This window comes from Sus scrofa, chromosome 15 (assembly GCF_000003025.6).
Source record: "Sus scrofa isolate TJ Tabasco breed Duroc chromosome 15, Sscrofa11.1, whole genome shotgun sequence".
NCBI lineage: Eukaryota > Metazoa > Chordata > Mammalia > Artiodactyla > Suidae > Sus > Sus scrofa.
The window spans coordinates 60357744-60376149 of record NC_010457.5 but is presented as its reverse complement, the minus strand read 5'-3'; the positions used below and the strand labels follow the sequence as shown (position 1 = coordinate 60376149).

The 18406-nt window shown below is 45.2% G+C and overlaps 1 protein-coding gene across 1 annotated transcript in view; it reads right to left on the bottom strand.

Moving 5' to 3' along the window:
- FMNL2 (formin like 2) overlaps window positions 1-18406 on the bottom strand; it is a 330367-nt gene that overhangs the window by 8517 nt on the left and 303444 nt on the right. Inside the window, 10 exon segments of the mRNA XM_005671848.3 lie at window positions 126-249; window positions 1015-1113; window positions 2759-2860; window positions 3778-3941; window positions 6395-6524; window positions 8358-8438; window positions 8555-8623; window positions 9760-9994; window positions 11631-11833; window positions 12457-12581. Of these exon segments, the coding sequence (XP_005671905.2) occupies window positions 126-249; window positions 1015-1113; window positions 2759-2860; window positions 3778-3941; window positions 6395-6524; window positions 8358-8438; window positions 8555-8623; window positions 9760-9994; window positions 11631-11833; window positions 12457-12581 (1332 nt within the window).

Below are 18406 nucleotides of genomic sequence, written 5' to 3'. Positions count from 1 at the left end.
ATCTGAATAAAGTCAACTGAAGAACTTGTAAACCCTGGACAAAAGCAGCAACAAAACCTGTAAATGGCCAGTAAGGGCGAGGCCAATGGGATCTCCATGGGCCAGGATGAGAAAATCGATTTTACCTGTGATAATATCTTCAATGGCACCATCTTTTCCTTCGTATACGTGTCTATTATCTTTAACTTGTCGCCTTCTTAATTCTGCAATTAATTCTTGCTGCTGCCTCTTTGATTTGTGGGAAGGAGACTGAGAAAAAAGAATGGCAGAGATCAGTGGGACCAGCACTTGCTGGAGGTTTGGAAAAATCTAAAATGTATCTGAGCACTTTGATACTAACAAGCAGCCTCTGCCCAAAACAGAAATGGTGCCATCTCAATATTCTGCTCAACAGAAAAAAAACCCAACAAAACCAAAACCAACCAACCAAAAAACCCTGAATGCTTCTGGGAAGAGAAACTTTTTCACTGAAGAACAGACACAACTGGCTGCAATGGGAAGGCTGGATCCTACACAACAAGAGGCAGCTGGTAATAACCACTGACTTCTTCAACTTTGGTTCAGAGGATGGTGGTGAAGAATACTCTGACCCACCAGCCTCTATGGTCTTCACCCATGTTGTTTCCTCCATGGAATGCTCCCTCTCAGTCCCTCTCAAACCTCCAGCTATCATGACAACACAAGTGGTGACCCCAGGAAGTCTTTCCATCCCTGGACACTAAGCCATCCAATCATCAGGTTACACAGGATGGCCTCTCTGGAGATCCAACTGAGATTTAAGTTCCTGATCTCTAGCAACTTGGAAATGCCACACAACCAGGCCTACAGCCTCATTCCAGTGATGGCTGAACAAACGAATGAAAGAGTAAGTGCCACCTGCCAAGTGCCCTTGAAGGAAGTGGGAAGCACCCTGTGCAGACCTGGCTGGCTGTCCGCCTGGCCTGCATGTTTCTGAGGAGCCGTCAGGGCCTCCCCTCAGATAAGGGCCATTCTTAGGAGCCTGGCATACCTCACCTTTGGGTCCTGCTGATCCAGCAGGGCTTCCTGTTCCAGGAGTTTCTCCATCAGTGCCTGTTCCTGTTTTTTCCTCAGTTCGTTCTCCTCTTCTGCTTGCTGGGTAAAATCAAAAGAAGCAAAAGATTATGTCACTGCAAATGCCAGCAGTTGACACTTCAAAAAGTCATTCTTAGAGAACCCTTGGTGAACCAGGGATGAGAGAGTAAAGGAAAGGTTTTTTTGTTCTTGCTTTTTTTTTTTTTTTTTTTTTTTTGGTCTTTTTAGGGCCACACCTGTGGCATATGGAGGTTCCCAAGCTAGGCTTTGAATTGGAGCTGTAGCCATTGGCCTAGACCACAGCCACAGCAACACGAGATCTGAGCCAGGTCTGCAACCTGCATCACAGCTCACAGCAACACTGGATCCTTAACCCACTGATCAAGGCCAGGGATCGAACCCGCATTCTTACGGATACTTGTCAGGTTTGTTACCGCTGAACCACGATGGGAACTCCAAGGAGAAGATTCAGAAGAGCTACACTTTCTGCCTGCCTATGCCTCTGAGTCAGGGTCTTGCTGTCTGTCCATTAACACATCTCTTCACATTCTAGTGGCTGAATGTCACCTCTGCCGGCAGTCCTTCCCAGACAGACCTCTTCCTACTCACGGTGCTTCTTAGTCTCAGTCCCACAGATGTGGTGGGACCTCCCCTTTCGGCAGCTCTGCTCAGTGATTTTCGTGAGATTGTTTTTCTTCCAGAATCTGTCAACCTCCCTATGGCTTCTCTGAAAGAAGGGGCTCAGGCTCCTCTCCTTTTGCTCATCGTTTGGGGAAGATCTCCATCCCCTGGCCTCTGGTTTCCTCAGGGGCCTCACCAAGTGACACTCTTGGGCTCTCTCTCCACAGCTTGCTTCTTTCCAGGGAGGTGGTGTCGAGCTGGATGAATTAGGGAGGTCAAGGTGAGCCTGCCTGTGTTAGTCATGTCCAGATCTGTGGGCTTCCTAGAGCCACCTTTCATTTTTTTTTTTAATTAAAAAAATTTTTTTAATTTAAAATATTTTAATTTTTTTGTCTTTCTGGGGCCACACATGTGGCACATGGAGGTTCCCAGGCTAGGCATCAAATCGGATCTGTAGCCACTGGCCTATGCCATAGCCACGCCAGATCCGAGTCACATCTGTGACCTATACCTACACTTAACCCACTGAGCAAGGCCAGGAATCTAACCCACGTCCCCATGGATACTAGTGTGTTTGTTAACCACGGAGCCATAACCCCTAGAGCCACCTTTCAGTCCACACTAGACAGACACTGGTCCAGAAACCTGTAGACCTGGCAGGACTAATACAGCCAGGCTCACCTTGCCCTCAGCCAGAGCGCCTCTGCTACAGGCCAGGGCTCGCTCCTTTTACCCTTTACACATTCAACAGCTCCATGGGAGGCCTGGAATTCTCAGTCCTTCGACCTGCCTGTAGGGTGAGCAGTCAGCAGAGCAGCAATGGTCCTGAGCATCCCCCTTGCCCCACAGGGCAGCCAAGGGCTTTTGTTTGGAGGCTGAACCCCAACTGGCTGGGTGGAGACAGAGAGCATCTAGGCTGAGGGCCAGAGACGGCCATCTCATTCTGACCACCCAGATCTGCTGCCCAAAGGCACCGGCGGGGCCTCTGCAGAGTGGCTGAGATGCAGATACCACTCCAGGAGGACACTCACTTGAGAAATAATGCCAAGGAAGGCTTGAAAGAAGACATCAGACTCCTGTTTACCTTATAGGCTTTCACGAACCGGACAAAGACAGGAAAGAAGACAGAGGGTGGTGTTGTCTTGGGGTTTTCTCCGAAGTACTTCACCACATCATCGAAGGCATCCTGTGAAGAAGTGAAATTTCCCTTGAATGTCATTAGCTCCGGCACTTGAACTTGACGCTCTGGGGAAAGAGCTGCAGGGTCTCCCCAGCTCTCCGGCCATCACCCTCCCTCACCTCCTTACTTCTCCACGATTCTCTACAGCCTGGGTTTCCTCCCAAACCCTGGACATAGGCAACAGGAAGAATGTAGTGTGATGCAGCCCAGGAATCCATCTCTAGGACCTCCTGCACTTCTACACACACTTACGTAAGCAAAGAACTACTCCTTTCAGGAATTTCCTAAGGCCATGCAGGTCTCTTTAAAACCAGCAAGGTTAGAAGGGATCTCAGCATTCTGATCCCAGCTCACCGCTTCAGCGCCCTTGACAGTAGCCCCACAGTAGAGACACACAAGTCTCTGCTTGAAGCCTCCCAGGATAAGACAGCCAGCCTCATGCGGGAGCCACCCCACTGCATCTGTTGATTTCCAACAACTCTGCCTTCCCTTCTACTGATGGTGTGCAGTCTATTCTGGCTGCTTCTCAAGTGCATACACTTGACCCCCAGTATAGTGTAGGAATTCAAAGTCCTGCAGAAACCCAACACCCTGGGAACCCTGAGCAGAGGCCTGACTCGTGTTGGTTGTAGGGAATACAGGACCTACATAGAGGCAGCCTAGGAGGGGAAGGGGAGGGGACGGGGAGGGCCTCAAGAGGGGAGGGTGAAGATCCCAAATGAGAAGAGGACAATGAGCAGGACAAGGGCATCTCCAGGTACCAATTTCAGAAAAACCCCTCGGTCCTCTATAATAACAGCTGCTTAAGAAATCAACCCTCAGCAGACAGGGGGCAATTCTCCCTCAAAGCCAGGGCCAATGCCCCAGGTGGTGTCAGGGATCCGATCCCTCCTGGCTGGGCATCAAGGGGCACAGATACCCACCTGTGCGATCTTGGCATCGTCCTGCAGCTTCTTCAGCTTCCCTTCATTGTTGAAGATGAACTCCTTGAGCAGCGTGTTGTGGTCATGCATGGTGTACTCCCTCTTGGTCAGGTCCATACCCCTCTGTAGCTCCTTGACGTCCAGCAAAACATTCTCAAGGGAGACTGAAGTAGAGAAAGCAATGGCCTGGGACTTTAACAGGGGAAGGCAGTGCCACCATGGGCCTGGCTGACAAAGTGAGTTCTCAGTGGGTTCCTAGGGTCAACTAAGAGCCTTACATCCAGTCTCCAGCCTTCAGTGCAGAGGGCCTTAAAAAGGAATCATTTACTCGAAGCTCACCATCAAGCATGGAAGTAAGTCCCAATAGGCACGAATTCATTTGCACTATTAGCCCCTGCTGCCAATGAGGAAAAGCGGCACAAAGATGTGGAGTGGCCCGTCCTAGGTCACACAGCTGAGAGGCGGCAGAGACAGGGTTCAGAGAACAACTGTGGACCCCAAATCCTGCGCTTGTTCCCAACTATCCCATTTCTCTCAGGGGATGGTAACCAGTTGGCTGGCCTGTAGGCTCAGAAGTTCCTTAACTGTGACAGGCTCAAGTGCTCATCCTCTACCTGACACTGTGAACCCTCCTGCATTTCTGTGGCTCTCCACCAGGGGGCACATTTTACCTGCTGAAGTTCAGTTGTATTGACTGCTAGGACGCAAAGCAACCTTGGACAGCTTCTTCTCACTCAACAACCCTTCCGTGCTTGTGAAGAGATTATTAGCATGAACCTTTCCATTTAGTCCCGTGGCTGCCTACAGGAGGTCTGCGCCCCATCTCCACTCCCCACTGCCTGACTCAGCTCTGCACATGGAAGAATTACGGACCAATGAGGCATGTTTTTCCCTCACGAGACCCACACTGTGTTATTCATCTTTGACTCTTCAGTGCTTAGGCCAGTGCCAAGTACACAGCAGGAACTCCAAAGGGTCCACTGGATAAACAAAGGAGTGAGTGAATAAATGGGCGAAAGGATAAGGAATCCATGTCACCTGGTCACCTGGGCCCCAGAGACAGAAGACAAGTCAGCCGGAGAGCACCTCAATCTTCCCATTTCCATCCTGATTTTTTTGAAATAACCCTTTTGGGGAATCTCATCTGGGCCACACGAAAATGTGCTACTTGAGTTTTTTTAAACTTTTTTTTCTTGATTAGAAAAGTTGCTAAAGGAGTTCCCAACATGGCTCAGTGGTTAACGAATCTGACTAGGAACCATGAGGTTGTAGGTTCGATCCCTGGCCTTGCTCAGTGGGTTAAGATCTGGCGTTGCCGTGAGCTGTGGTGTAGGTCACAGACACGGGTTGGATCTGGCGAGGCTATGGCTTGGGCTGGCAGCTGCAGCTCCAATTCAACCCCTAGCCTGGGACACATCCAGATGTCTTGGGTGTGGCTCTTAAAAAAAAAAAAAACTATGACTTATATAAGAGGGTTGTGTGGAGTTCTCCTGAATAAGAACACAGAAGCAGCAGCCATTTACTTTGAAAAGTCAGAGAATGTCTTGGCCTCAAAGATTCAATTCACTAAGTCTAGGGGAGGTCTCAGGAATATGAATCTATAAAAACCACTTTTGCTGATCATGGTTCAAGATCATAATTTGAGAAGCACAGCATGTAACCAACTCCAAGGTTGACCTGCGTCTTGTTCCTTTTCTAGCCTAATATTCTTTTGAGAGGACATGGTACACTAGACCACACACCATATGAGAAGATGACCTGGGTTTGAGTTCTGTTACTATCACCTTCTACCCATGTGACTCTGAGGCAAGGCATTTAAAATATTAAATGTCAGTTTTCTCATCTGTAACATAAGAATACTATTACCCAGTACAGCCCAACTATCGCAAATTCACTGATGATTTAAATGAGACGATGCATAACTGTCATAGGAAAGTAACAACCAAGAGGTATTGGTAATTTAACTTGTTCTCGGGCTAAAAGCAAAATGTTTAGAACTGTCACACCTGAGAAACTGGGACAGCACAAAATCTAATTAGAGTGCATGTTGGGGGGTGGGTCTCAGATTCTCATTCTCTTATTTCAAATGACAGCAACAGAATAATAAGGGCAACAGATGAAGAGGGAAGGTGCACGAGGCCCAGAGACCTGGATCTTTACAAAAAGGACACTCAGGTCACCCTCACATCTATGACTATATGGCTCCCAGGAGGGGGCAATGCCATCAGCTCAGAGCCTCTGATGTTTAAGTTTTGCCTTTACAGAGGGGTTCTTTTTTTTTTTTTAGGTCCTCACCCTCAGCATATGGAAGTTCCCAGGCTAGGGGTCAAATTGGAGCTACAGCTGCCAGCCTACGCCTCAGCCACAGCAACACAGGATCTGAGCCATGTCTGCAACCTACACCACAGCTCACGGCAACACCGGATCCATGACCCACTGATTGAGGCCAGGGATTGAACCCACATCCTCATGGATACGAGTTGGATTCACTTCCACTGCACCACAACAGGAACTCCTATGGAGGGGTTCTGATGGGGGTCATCTAAGCAGGGAATGGTCCCCCCATGAGTCAAGGCCTCCAAACCCCAGAGTAACATTAACAGCTGAAGTCAAGTACCTGCAGCAGCCTTCTCCACATAATGAAGCTCATTATAAAAGAGCGACACTTGATGATATTTTTCTTTGACAACGTTGGATATATAGTGCAACAGTGTCTGCTTTCGGTCTGTTGACTTTGTATCCAGGAGCTGAAAGCCAAAGGAACACAGGTTAGAGCACAAGGTGAGGGGAGAGTGAATGATGATGATGAGAATGAATACCTGCGCATGGGCGCCCCAAGGGGACAAAAAAACATTCCTACAGGAGAGTCAGATCGCTCTCGGGTGAACCAGCCCAGTGATTATCGAGTGACAAGAGGACTTCCTGACCAGGGAACATGCTCAACCTTATGTACCAGGGCTGTTCCTACACCTCTCCTCACATGAGCCCTCCAGCCCCCAGTTGCTTTCCCACCTCCCCGCTTACAAGAAGGAAAACTCCAGTTCCAGTGCTCTCCCAAGTGATGGCCAGGGCAGGAGTGAGGGTGGAGGTGGCAGGTGTGCACAGGTGCACCCCGCCCAGCAGGGCTCTGATGCCATAGTTTTCACATCCCGCTCAGCCCCTCTGATTCCCCAAGGCAAAGCAGATGTGCTTAAGGGACCATGGGTTCTGGGGGACAGACCTGTGACTAATTCAACACTCTCTTTTAACCACATCTCCCCCCTTCTGGGGACTCAACTGCTGTGCGACCTGCTCCCAGGGAAGCCAAGTTAACAGATGTAGCTTAGGAACAGGGGTCCATGCAGCATTTTCTCTGTTCCTGTTCATATTAAGTCAGGTGACTCTGAAAAGCAGAGCACCCTTTTTGCGCTCAGGGAAAAAGCAAAAATTTTAAATACAGAAAAGTATAAAGCAGCGGTTTGAAAAAACTCCTTAATTCCATTCAACCTCTATGTTCATCCAGTTTGTTTTTAACAGCCGCATCCACACCATGTGGAAGTTTCTAGGCTAGGGATTGAATAGGAACTGCAGCTGCCGGTCTACGCACTACAATAACACAGGATATGAGCCATGTCTGCAACCTACACCACAGCTCACAGCAACAGTGGATCCTTAATTCACTGAGTGAGGCCAGGGATCGAACCCACATCCTCATGGATACTAGTTGGGTTGGTTACCACTGAGACACAACAGGAACTTCCTGTGTTGGGTTTTCAACCCACAGAGCCACAAAGGAACTCCTCTCTGTTAATATCTTAACCTACTTCTATTCAGTTTTTTTCTCCATATTTTACTTAATTAAAATAAAACCATACAGGCAATTTACACTCTGCTTTCTTTCCTAACCACAACATCACCTATTCCTTGGAAAATTCATCACAAATATTCTAACAGCTGAAGAACAGTTTGCTATATTAACTATTATTACAGTGTATTTAATCATTTCCCCAGATGTTGAATATTTATATTGTTGCTAACTGCTTGCAAATTAGAAATGAAAGACAGCATCCATAATTCAGACTCCTGAGGAAAAGATTCTTAGAGATGGAAATATTGGGTCAAAGACTATGAGCTTTTTTTTGTTTGTTTTGTTTTGTCTTTTTAGGGCCACACCTGCAGCATATGGAGGTTCCCAGGCTAGGGGTCTAATCAGAGCTGTAGCCGCTGGCCAACACCAGAGTCACAGCAATGCCAGATCTGAGCCACATCTGCGACGTACACCACAGCTCACAGCAACGTCGGATCCTTAACCCACTGAGCGAGGCCAGGGATCAAACCTACAACCTCATGGTTCCTAGTTGAATTCGTTTCTGCTGCGCCACAACGGGAACTCTGAGTATGAGCACTTTTAAGGTTCTAAGTGCTTGCTGCCAAACAGTGTTCCCAAAAATTTGTACCAACTGCTCCTCCCACTAGCAGACAATCTTCACCGGAATATCCCACCCTCACCTCCCAGAGCAAACTCTCTCTGCCCCAGGACTTAATCTTTGCCAGCTGTTCTGTGCCTCATATAACTCTTGTATTTCTTTTAGCCCACTCACCAGATCTAAACTCTGAAGTTTAAATCCATAAACTGCTCCTCGTTTACTGCTATTCATATAGTTTCCAAGGGCCAAGATGATCTGCAGAGAGAGAAAAGAGAAGCCTCTCAGTTCAGCATCATAGGCACTCCCAGGCTCAGGGAGGCAGCTGACGAGTCAGCTCTTCCACGCACATATATGAGGAAAACTTCACTTGCCTCCAGAATTTTCTTGAGTTTTTGGGATGACTTTATAGAAACGGATGCTGCTATAATTGAGTGCAGTTGCTAGATTCCAGTCAAAGGACAGGAAGGGGAGGGGGGAAAAAAAAAAAAAAAGACATGTTAAAAATGGGAAACTCTAATTGAAAATTAAAAATTAACACAGAAGAAAATAGGCCTCCCTTTAGACCTTATAGCCTTAATGCTGAGATTCTATTTTTCCTAAGCATAACCTATTTAAGTTGTCCTGCTAGGTCTTATCTATGGCATTATATATGCAAGCTCATTTCAAAGTATTTGAAATAAGAAGTGTTATCAGAACTAGCTTAAAAAAACAAAACAAAACAAAGATGAACTAGCTTATCATAAAATCTGTCAGCAATGAGACTCAAGAGTTAGGAGTCAGCAATGTCTTCTGGCAGAACCCAGTTCCCTGCCCACTGTCTCTAATCATGCAATACAATTCATATTTTTAAATCAATGGAGCTGGCCAAGAATGAAAACAAAACAAAATACCAAAGAAATATAATCACTGTGCAGAAGTTCTCAGAACATGTCTTGGACAGACATGCTACTAAAATCAGTAATTAACAATCGTTTATTTCAAAGTAGACCTGGAAAGAACTCGGAAAGAACCACTTGGGACATTCCTTGGAAAGAACTATTTAGGACTACCAGGTGAACACAGAGGAACGAGAGAGGGTTGGCTATTACTTCCGCATCACCACGTGTCCTGGAACCAGCTTTCAATGAAAAAGATTCTTGAGACAAATTTCATGCTTCCAATCAAAGTCCAAAAGCCTTTTCACTCTACGAGATCGTTTTTAGAAGTAAAGTCACACATTATCAGTCTTGCCAACCCAGCCAGAGGACTGGTACCTCTAGGAGGGGACTGAATTTGAGAAAATGATTTTCCTTCTTCTCTGTAATCAAGTGTCCTTTGAAATGCAGAGGACATTTGTAGACACGAGAAATGACATTCTCTAGAGAGACGGGCAACATGCAACATGGAAATTTCACCGTTTTCAGGTTTATTTGGCATACACTATGTGAAAGAGATGGCAAGAATAAAAATGCCATCTATAAATTTCTGGAAAGGAGTCTGTAACACTCATAATGTTACCTGCCATCTGGGAGGAACCCAAGACAAAAAATATTCTATCCCTTTGGACCCCCTCCCTTGCCAGAGTTGGTCCACTCACAGGAGTCAGCATCTGGATGCTTTCGGCAAAGTTCCCGATGAAGGCCATGATGGTCATCTTCTGCATGAGCCTCTCAATTTTACTGAACTGCATCATGAACCGGTCTTCATCCGACAAGTTTTCCACGGGCTTCCTCTCCCGCTCATAGAGCCGCAACACTTTCACCTCATTCTCAGTTGGCAAGAACCGCATCAAACATTCTACAAAGTCTACAGGCAACGTCTTCAAGTCAAATCTGAAGACAGCAGTACGCATGTCAGTATCAGAGAGAATCTCCTCCCCTTTCAACCACACCTCCATCCGGTCCAGCTCATGCACCACCTAGTTGATGAGATGATGTCTACAGATGTGAAGATGCCCTTCAGTGCTAGCTCCTGACTCTGCACCAAGCACCTTCGTTCATCCTTCCTGGAAACCTGGACTTTCTCACACCTGCCACGCTCAGTTTTTAGGCTAATAGTATAGCTCTAGGCCTCTAGAAAGCAATAGTAAATGACAGCAGGAAGAAAGAAGCAAAAGGAAGGCTGAAGTATCTGGTGGTTAAGTGGTTCAAGGACATGCCTTTTTTATGCATGTGAAGTACTACTCATTAAGGAAATTTAATATTACACACACAATTATGGAATATCTGATGAACTCTGTAAAACAAAATATTTCAACTATACCATTTAGTCTGGAATATTTTTTCTTTACAAAATATGCACCTTGAAATTCACGCTGTGGAGCAGTGGGTTAAGAATCCAACTGCAGCTGCTCAGGTCGTTGAAGAAGCACAGGTTTGATCCCGGCTAAACAAAGGAGGTTAACGGATCTGGCACTGATGTAGCTGTGGTGTAAGTTGCAGCTGCAGCTCAAATTCAATCCTTGGCCCAGGAACTTCCACATGCCACAGGTGCAGCCATTAAATTAAAAAAAACAATATGCATTCAAATGCTTGCACCATATGAATGTTCTGACTTAAATGCATACATCCCTTGAAGGGATAGGTCTTTGTGCATGTATGTGCAATCTGAACAAAAGAAATATTTGCTTCAACCTCTATTTTCTTCTCTGGACAAGCTTTGTTCAGCAAAATAATAGAATTATACTTAATCATCATGATAAGATATATAAAGATTAAAAAACAAGATGTATATCAGGTTTCAATATCAGAAATCAGAACAGACTATAGGATGCACTAAATGACTGGATCATGATCCTGGCTGAGGACATGAAACTGGAACGAATGATTTCTCACTGTCATTTACTCCTCTAAGAATCTCTAATCGAAATGTATGAAATACCAATTAATGATGAATTAGTTCCTAAAACATCTAATAACATCCTTATTTTTGAGAGTCACCACAACCACAAGAAGGATAGGAAGATTCTTCTAAATCGAAGAGTAAAAAAGACTACCACCTTCTCTTCAGTTCAAGGATAAAAAAAAGAAATAAACTTGGTTTACAATGTCCTGAAAGTGCTAAGGAGCAACAAGAACCACATTCCTACTGTTATGAATTAAAATATGCATCTGTATCATATTTGCATCTGGCATTGAACTATATCATTCCACAAATGCCATCAAATTTGTACTCAACAAGTCTGGATAAAATTCAGATGTTCCATAGAAAACTGACATTTTCTCCCTTTTAAAAGCATCTGCAATACTTCTCTCAACTTTCCTTTTATGTAAGTGTGACTGCAGGTATATATAAGAGAGCAGACAGAGATAATAAATGATGTCACGATGCAGTTGTTATTCTTCTAAAACAATTAATTACTCATTCTAATACAGCACCCCGAGGATCATTTCTGGTCCACCTCTTCAGCATTACCATTTTTATCCTAAATTTACAATGATACAACCTTCCAGAATGTCCTGAACTTACACATGAATTGCTTTACAGATCTCATCGGCGGTCTTTCCAGCTTTCCTCAAAGTTATGGCAAGATTCTTGGCCCTATTTGCTTCTAGTAACGTCACTTTGTTTGATCCCTTCTGTGTTATCTTCTGTTTGCTTGAAGAAAGATCAATGGCAGGACCTTGGGCTTTTGTCTTAAATATTTCCTCAAATTCATCTACATTTAAATCCTGGGGAAGGGAAAGGAATGAAACAGGCAAGTTAGACTATACTTGCAAAAGAAGTCAGGAAGCCATCCTTTAGATAGTTTCCTAGGCATCAGAGAAGTTACTTTCCCTACTAAGTACTTGTCTTCGGCTGTGGCTTACTCTATTTCCCTATTTGTGTAAGAGCTGTGTGACTCATGCCACATATAAACAGACAAAAATGCCTGAACCAGACAACTGATTCCACCCATCCAATTCAACTGCCTTTCAATTGCTGGCTTGTAGGGAAGGCCACCACAGACTAAAACTATCCATCTATCCAGTTAGAGGGTGTGATTCTTGAGTCCTTTTCCACTTATAGTTCAATACAGGGTTTTTTTTTTTAATTGTTTTAATAAATTAAGGGCATAGATTGCACCAGATGTGGTTTTTTTTTTTTTTTTTTGACAGTGAAGATATTCAAAACTATTCCATTTTTAACTTTTTAAACATAGAACCACCTTACAAAATAGCATCCAATTTTATTCTTTATATCAAGGCACTTAAAACACTAGCTTTTATTGCTGAGACTTTCGGGCTAACAGAGCGCCCATTCTGGCTTTGCTGCACAGGGAGAGACCCTTGTTTCTAACCAATGAGAAAGATACCTCCAGAATTCGCTCGTCATCAATTTCGTTGAAGACTGTGCCATTGATCTGATTTGGCTTCAGGGCAACCCAGTTAAAGACTGGCATTCTGAATTTCGTCTTGATTGGCTTCTTAATTTTCACAGCTACAGAGGTCAGAGAAAATGAAATTAAGATTCCACCAAGACCCTCAATTAACAGTCCTTGCAGATGACACTCTAACACTGGAGGAAGACATGGCCAGGTGTATGTAAACATGGAAAACATCACACAAGGCTTTGACCATAGCAACCTGAGGTCATCATTTGGTTGACTGATACAACAGTGTGTTAAAATTGCCTAAAAGCCAGGGGGGTTGCTTTTATTTATTCATTTATTTATTTTTTTTTTTAATTTTGTTTTTTTAGGGCTGCACCCACGGCATATGGAAGTTCCCAGGCTAGGGGTCTAATCAAAGCTATAGCTGCCAGCCTACACCACAGCCACAGCAATGCAGGATCTGAGCCATGTCTGTGACCCGCATCACAGCTCAAGGCAACACTGGATCCTTAGCCCACTGAGCGAGGCCAGGGATTGAATCCATGTCCTCATGGATTCTAGTTGGGTTCATTTCTGCTGAGTCACGACGGGAACTCCCTTTATTTATTTTTTTAATGTAGGCAACTGAACTGCAGAAATATAGTCAGTGTCAGGACAAAACTTAAGACAAGGGAGCAGAAATTATTTTCCATGTTATTAGCAGAGAGGGCAAATACTCTGTGACTCACTCTGATACTGGTGAACATGAGTGAGTTTTGATATTCTCAATTCCTGGTTCTAGAACACATATTTCCAAACAATTCTTAGAAGATGATCAGAGACTGAAAACAGTGTCTGCCTAAACCACCAGGAATGTAATGTCAAGAAAGCTAACTTTCAGCCAAAGTGATACATTCCTGTGGACGATTTCGATGATAGGGATTATACTGGCTGCTGACTTATTTAAATAGACTAAGAGCCACAAACGGCCCCAGTAGAAAATATTTAAGAAGATAAAAGGAGTACTCAGAAATCTGGGTTTGTATTGCTTTTCTGAGAAGGGCCACAGACCCCTCCCCTCTTTTTGAAGAGCAGCTTCGCCCCCAAGAGTCAGCCAGGTGTGACTAGAAGGTATTAATTAATGAACCCATTAGAAATACTGAAAACCTCTTACTAGGGAGGAAGGGCTCCATCTTTGAGGGGATGGAGTAGAGGAGCACCAGCTCCTCTTACTCTGGGAAAATGAGCTAAAAAGGGCAATCTATTAAAAGTTCCATTACTTAATGACACACCACAAAGAAGTCTTCCTAAACTAATCAGCTATAAACATTCTTTTTTTTTGGTCTTTTTAGGGCCACACCTGCAGCACATGGAAATTCCCAGGCTAGGAGTTAAATTGGAGCTGTAGCTGTTGGCCTACACCACAGCCACAGCAACAGGGGATCCTTAATCCACTGAGTGAGGCCAGGGATTGAACCCATGTCCTTAAGGATACCAGTCGGGTTCTTTATTGCTGAACCACGATGGGAACTCCAAATATTCACTTTCTGAAGTCCATCTCGGGATGGCCACATTATTTGGGAAGGGAGGGAGAAGAAATTCAGCACAGGACAAAATCCAAGTAGGACACCACTGGGCTTTTCCCTGGCTGCCTGCCGCACTGAAAAAAGGGGGCTGAGACAATGCCTCTCGTTCCTCCAGAGTTATGCAGGCCATATAAACAGCAGGAATGTCACCTGCCAAATCCACACAAAAGCATGCAGGAACACAGAAACACAGCTCTTGCCGAACCAGCCCTTCTACCACCAACTATGACACCTTGGTCCCCACAACCCAGGAGTGGCAGATTTCTTACCACACTCCATCTCTGTCTACACTGCCCAGGAAAACTGATGTCCTCAATGGGACAAAGGCTCTGACCGTCCTTTAGTCTGGCACTTCAGCGAAGTTAGGGGCACCTTCTTTTCCTAACCTGAGGTGACAGGTCAGCACCACTTGGCTCCAGTATCCCTCTGTAGACAACACAGGCCTCAGGACACCCTCTACGAGTCACTCCACCTGCAGTCACCCTACCCTCAACTCTCTGAGCAAGATTAGGAATAAGCCTGAGATGAGAACACAGGCAAGAACATTCTCTTTGGAAAGGCTGTGCTCACCCCGGGGAGCTGGGCGGGTTAGCGGGAGTGGGGGTCTACAGGCAACCATGATACATGCCATGTTCCCAGTGTCCAGGTGACAGGAAGTGGCTCTATGTGGGTGGCTGGGTGGGTGTTCGGTGGGGAGGGCTGGGCACCACTGGGAGGGGCCTAGAAAGGCCGCTCCCAGGAGTTTCCCTTGTTCCAGAAAGGAGCTCTTCTTTCTTGTTCAGAATAAATCTAAAATCCTTCTAGATTTGAGGCCTTAGATCCAACTATCAAAATTAAACTAAAAGAAAAAATATTCCTTTGCTCAGGGACAAAGGAGCACATCACATGCAGAATGTCTGCTTAAAGGGCCATGATCTCTTCTACAGGTTCAACTACAACCAGTGTGTGGGCAACCCTGGCCTAACGGCGGGCAGCCAGCACCAAGCCTCCTGCAGACAACAGAGCAAACGCGATGGCTCAATGAGAGATGGGGTGGAGATGTCACAGCACAATGTGACCCACAGGAACACATGGCAGACACGCGACACACTCAGGGAGGAGCAACCTACAGAAAAGCTTGATTGGCCCGTCTTTTGTGGAAGCAGAAAGAACAAAGAAAATGCAAAAAAAAAAAAAAAAAAAAAAAAAAATTAGATATGGTTAGAGTCCAGCCGCTAGCAGTTTATACACTCTCAGCAGAAAATTCCATGCACTGGAACATATTTTACAGAGAAGCACAGAGCCAAACCTTCATGTCCACCCAGGCCTGTCAGATGACTTTACTATTTTTGTTTAAAAAAATTTTTGTAGAAACAGGAGAAAAATGACTTCCTTCTAGGGGTCCCAAAGGGCCATATTGACCTGTGCTAGGTATTCCTTAAGAGATAATCTTTTTTTTTTTTTTTTTTTTTTTTTTGTCTTTTTGCTATTTCTTGGGCCGCTCCCATGGCATATGGAGGTTCTCAGGCTAGGGGTCAAGTCAGAGCCATAGCCACCTGCCTACGCCAGAGCCACAGCAAGGCGGGATCCGAGCCAAGTCTGCAACCTACACCACAGCTCACGGCAATGCCGGATTGTTAACCCACTGAGCAAGGGCAGGGACCGAATCCACAACCTCATGGTTCCTAGTCGGATTCGTTAACCACTGCGCCACGACGGGAACTCCCACAATTTTTTTTTTTTTTTTTTTTTTAATGAAAAGCAATCAGCTGATAGTTCAAATGCTCATCATGAAGTTCCAAAGCACAGTCTTCCAAAGAGACAGTAAAAGGCTGCAGACGACCCAGCGGTCTGTCATCAATGACCTGGCCTGGCAAACAGGAACCAGACAGATCTAACCCAGACTCTAGGAGGTACACCTTACACTTCAGATGCACATTTCACACTAGGAAATGCAAAGAAAAGTCAACAAGATGAATGTAGGAGGCCTCCTCTTGGTCCCCTGAACACACCTGATGATTGCCTGGGGAAGAGATAAGACATCTTTGTTGCCTGTGGATCCAAGAGCTTCACAATATCACAGGTTTCTGGCTTCTTGGAAGGCCTAAGCATATCATCTCAACTGTTTCTTGGGTTCATGGAGACATCCTGATTCTTTTCCTTTTTTTTTTTTTTTTTTTTCTTTTTTCTTTTTCTTATTGTCTTTTTAGGGCCGTATCCACAGCATATGGAAGTTCCCAGGCTGGGAGTCAAATCGGAGCTGTAGCTGCCGGCTTACATCCGAGCCACAGCAAATGCCAGATCCAAGCCATTTCTTTGACCCACAGCATGGCTCACGGCAACACCGTATCCTTAACCCACTGAGTGAGGCCAGGGATCGAACCTGTGTCTTCATGGATACTAGTTGGGTTCGTTACCAATGAGCCACAATGGGAACTCCGAGAGATCCTGATTCTTTCTGGCCCCTTGGTTCCAGAGAGAGGGTGTCACTGAACACATTGGCAAAACATCGCACAGAATGGGCAACAACTACTAAGTATTAACGGCCAAATTAAAGATGAGTAATGAAAAGAGATTAAAGGCCTTGTAGAAACTGCCTGATCTCAAACTATCAAAGACTCACCAGGATCTTATAATCCTTACGTCTTGTAAAACAGAATATCCTGTCATTGTTTAATGGATGCTTTTTTTCAATTCCACGTACAGTCCTTCAAACTGTGTAAGACATGAAAGGACAACTTCCAGATGTAGCCACAGTGTAGGTAGCAGTCAGCGAGCAGCTGAGCAGAGAGCTCCACAAAAAAACTGAGGCAATCAAGACAGCTGACCAATTTCAAAGATTAAGTAATGCGAAGAACCCAGGAGAGGACAAGATTTATTCAAAAGGGAGCCCTGGACCCACACATCTCAGCCTCTTGGCTCTCTGCTGCCCCATGGCAGTTCTGAGACCTGAACTGGAGTTCAGGTAAATGGAAGTTTTGCCAGAGAGAAAAGGAGAAAAGAAGCAGCACCAAAGGAGACACCACAGCAGCCACATCGAGCGGAGAGCGCTCTTGGGGAGCTCCAGGGAAAGCCTCATCAGTGAGTCCAGGTGCACATGACAATGACAAGCTTTCATACCCTGTCACTAAAAACAGCCTGTTGATGGAACAGCCTCCTGGGGCTCCTTAAGAGGTTTTCTGTTAGTCTACATTTCAAAATCCAACAGTCCCATGATGATGCTCCTTTAACTTTTGTCCTTCAGAAACAGTAACATTTCTAAGAGAAAGTGACAGGCGAGGGAGACCTTGAAAGGGGAAATAAGTCACTGGTTTACTGCCAACATGACTTTGAACAGGCACCTCCTTTGACAGTTTTATAGGAGTTGGGGTGGAAGTAAACACCTCGGATGTGATGTGCGACAAATGTGTGATGGAGGCTTACAGGCATCAAAAAGAGATGAACTAGTCCTAAGGACGGTCTGGTAAAGATGCTGACAGGACAGATGGTCTAAGGGATGGAGCCTGGGAAATCTTTTACAGCTTAAGACCGTTGTTTAGACGTTGGACAAAAGGCTCTGGAAACTATTGCAGCCTTGGAAATGGAGATTAGTAGAGTAGTATTTCATCAGGAATCAGAGACCTCACGAAAGGACTGAAATGGGTGAGGAGGCAGAATTATCTGATGTCACAGGGACAGCTCGGCACAGCTCAGAGCAATTCCAAATGCCAGGGAAATGCTCTGTGACTGGGAAAATGGCTTGCAGTATTTTAGAAAACAGTAAAAATTCATTTCCATGAGTCAAGAAGAACAACATATATTTCCAGGCATTAGAGAAACTCTTTCCCTCTCGCCCACCTCCACCCCATTGTGTTTATGGTGAGGAAGCAGTGATGCTGCATTCTGTTCCGGACAGCAGGAAGACCACATGCATTATCTGGCAGTATTTCAAGGCAAGAAGATGCTGCTGTTGGCAACACTTTCCTTTGAAGCTTAATTCCTCTATGGTGAACTGTGATGTCCTCAAATGCTCACAAGAAATGCCTGGGAGCCTACAGCAGGCAATTACACAGAAAGGCATTTCCCCCCTTTACAGAAGCTGTCGAAAATACCTTCAAAGAAAAGAGCCAGAAGCACCAGAAGCATGCCGTGTCAGAGCTTGGACTATCATGTTTGCTGAACACATGGAAATGCACTGATCCCTAAAGAAGGTAACCTCTCTTCCCTTCTCTAGGTGGAGAGAGAAAAGGTGGGAAGACGATGTGAGATCACAGCTTCTTGATAGGGAGAGAGTGACAAAGGCTACTAAGAGAAAAATGCCTCCTGTGTGTGACAATTTCCCCTTTACCAGCTACATCAGCAAGTATGTTAAGAGGAGATACATCTGATTTTGCAAGAGACCTGGACTT